Source organism: Epinephelus moara, chromosome 10 (genome assembly GCF_006386435.1).
Source record: "Epinephelus moara isolate mb chromosome 10, YSFRI_EMoa_1.0, whole genome shotgun sequence".
In the NCBI taxonomy this organism is placed as follows: Eukaryota; Metazoa; Chordata; class Actinopteri; order Perciformes; family Serranidae; genus Epinephelus; species Epinephelus moara.
The window spans coordinates 15,111,163-15,114,310 of NC_065515.1; the positions used below are offsets into that span (position 1 = coordinate 15,111,163).

Consider the following 3,148-nt stretch of genomic DNA (forward strand, 5'->3'; position numbering starts at 1 on the left):
TTGATGATGGCTTTTTATTGTCGGTTTAACTCAGAGTGAACATACTCAGAGTTGACTGAACTAACTCAAATCAGCTGTTCTGGAACCGGATACTCAGAGTTTCCCATCTCAGAGTAAGTCAACTCAGAGTTCAGGGATAGACTCAGAGTTTGTTGAACCTCCTACCTGGAATACCCCACTGATCAGCTTGGTTACAAATATTCACATCGAAGTTTCCAAATAACAGCTGATTTCTTTAAAAATCTGAGACAATTAAAAAGAGAAGATTCATTTTTGAAATGCCTTTCTGTGTGCTTGCAGTTTTTCTTTTATATATTTGTGTAATATTTAGCATTTCAAATAACGTCATCTCCGTCAATTGGCTGTCAGCTCCATCACAGAGAAGTCAGATGGATTTTTCTGTTATATTAATTAAAATAAATGTTTACGTTTACAATAACTAAAATATAATACAGTTTTGTTAATGTAGCTTTGGTGCCCCCTGCTGGCACTATCACTGTCAGCCCATTACAAGTCTGACAAAATGCCTACTCATGTACCTTGGCTCCTTTGGGCTGTATTTTACATCTCTCTGCTTGCTTCAGTTGGCAAATGTCACACTTACACAGTGGTCCCGAGCATGGAGAAAGTCAAACAGCTCCTCGGTGCAATCCTCCGCTGTCGAAGGCCGAGAGCCAACTCTGGTCTCGCACAGCTCCAGACGCTCCCGGGTGTGAACACAATGCTCTGTCTCTTCACACTTCTGTCGCATCGCGTCAAGAGGATCCTGAAACAGAGTATGCAGCATTCTGAATATCTGCCTTGATGAGCGTCCTTCAAAATTCAACAGACGATCAGTGCTACACTAAGTTGCTCCATTGGTATCTAGGGATGGGAAATGATATGATTATACTGATACTAATTCCAATATCAATTCTGTGTATTGGTCTGATTTTTTTTAACCAATTCCTGTATTGATTTCTACTCAATTTTCTTTTCAGCATCAACACAACTGTTTCATTATCTGAGTCTGAAAACAGAGTACAAAAGGACATGCATGTCAACATCTAAAATGTATGAAATAAGACAATATTTGTACAGCATTTGCTTTCATTTAGGTTTTCTTAATCAGAGAAAAAATCTGCAAAGCCTGCCTACTTGGCGCTGATATTATTACAACATAGGATATTTACCAGATGTGCTGCTTGGTTAGGAAGCAATGGCACTTGTGCGTAGAGCATCAAATACATAGCATTCCTGAAATTTAGGCCCATGTTTATAAGAAAGATGTTTCAGCATATTACTGGTGTGTCTACCCTTACTTGAAATTGACATTTTTCAGATATTACAAGTAGCACTTTTGTCATCTTTCTGTTTGAAGAAAGGTATTCACACATCCAACTGTCTCAGATGCAGGTGCGTTGGAAAACATCACTTGAGTGTTTGAACAGAAAATCCCACACACTGCTCTTGCTCAGCTTCACAATTCATTAATAACACTAACGTTTCGGTCCTCCTGTCAAGAGTATTCAATCACAATCTAATGTAGTGTTATTAATAAATTGTGAAGCTGAGCAACAGCAGCGTGCGTCATCTTACTTTGTGAAATGTATCCATACTTTGCACTGTTTTTTTTCCTCCCCACCATGACTCTTTGTTGCAGCTTTCCAGTTGCATAGATGCAGGAGTTTGACGTCACTGTTTTGCAGTGCGCAAATGATGCCAGCATCAATAAAAGGAACGGATGAGCTTGGAGGCTCAGGTTTCAGATGGAGCAGACAATTTGGAATTGGTTCACAAATAAAACAGGCTCTTGATTCCCATCCCTGCAGGTATCAGGATAAACTATATATTGAAAACATCTAAATAACAGCACCACAAACTAGAGCCTCAGAAATTACCATAAATTAGTAACTCATTAACTGGTAACTGAGAATATGAAGGATATTCAGAGGTGATAACTCCCTTCTGATCAAAGGGACAAAAACACACCCTCAGTAACATTAAACCTTGTTTTTCTTCAATGTTTAACATTGGTGTGGGGTTATGAATCAATCAGTAAAAGGGGGGTTAGCATAGCAAATTTTTAAGACTGTTTTATATGGAAAGAAAAATAAAACGGCTTATTTATTAATAGATTAAGTTGAATAATGGACCCGGCTTGCCCTGTAACAACCCCATGACTGGTAATCGTTAGCCATGCAGGGAGGGGAGGCAGGAAGGATTTTTTTTAAACACACATTTTTGTTTCTCATACTTGTCAGTTTAGTATTGATTTCCCTTTTGGCTTCTTCAGAATAAATGCTCCTTTGCTTTCCTGACAATGTCATTCCATTTTAAAAACGCCTAATACCACAATAATACTGTGGGACCGTTAACATATTTCGATCCTGATGTGGATCTGCAATAAACATACCACCATATCTTCCTCTTCCTCCTCTTCTTCCTCCTCCTGGAACAGACATAACACAACCAAATCAATCACGTTAATTCCCTCACAGGCGTCACACAGTGTTTAGCTATTGTTTTGATATTAACTGATTCGGCAATTAACAGGACAGCTTCACAAACGAACTACCCTTCAATTTTGATTCTACTGCATGAATTAGCTTCAACATGTTTCTGTACGACTATGGTAACGTTAACGTTGGCTAATGCTAATGTCAGCTAGGTGATGCTATCGCTTGGTTAGCGGTCTTGTGTTAGCTTGCTAGCTAAGGTAACAAAACGTTACTGGCAAAGCAGGGTCGTATTAAATCCATCAAAACTACTAACATCCTCGGGCTCTCCGTTCGTGATCATCTTCTCCTCGAAAACCATGGTTTGGGGGCTCTTGTCCTTAGATGACCGGCTGTCAAGTCTCAAACGTTGGAGGACACAGCAGGTCACAGAGCGGATAGCTGACAAGCTAACAAGACAGATAACTAGCCAGACAATTTCCGGTCAGCAGACTTTCACAATAAGACTGCGCCCGGAAATGAGTCCTAAACCCGGAAATGAGTTAGCATTTTACCACTCACGGTTCTTTCTATGGAAGCGAATCGTGACTAATATTTAAATTAAAATGTATTTGCAGAAATGCTTTTTCATTTTAAGAATGTGGCTGCATTATTTCACTCATAAATAAAATTAATCATCAATCATCCTATTTGCATTTTAATTTTCTTCT

The 3,148-nt window shown here is 39.0% G+C and overlaps 1 protein-coding gene across 1 annotated transcript in view; it reads right to left on the reverse strand.

The window, feature by feature from the left end:
* LOC126396439 (cytochrome b-c1 complex subunit 6, mitochondrial) overlaps positions 1 to 2,926 on the reverse strand; it is a 6,795-nt gene extending 3,869 nt beyond the window's left edge. The window contains exons 1-3 of the mRNA XM_050054510.1: positions 2,755 to 2,926; positions 2,396 to 2,431; positions 605 to 766 (exon numbers count right to left, since the gene is read on the reverse strand). Of these exons, the coding sequence (XP_049910467.1) occupies positions 605 to 766; positions 2,396 to 2,431; positions 2,755 to 2,799 (243 nt within the window). The 5' untranslated portion in view covers positions 2,800 to 2,926. The remainder of the gene's footprint in view (positions 1 to 604; positions 767 to 2,395; positions 2,432 to 2,754) is intronic.
* Positions 2,927 to 3,148: the final 222 nt, after the last annotated feature.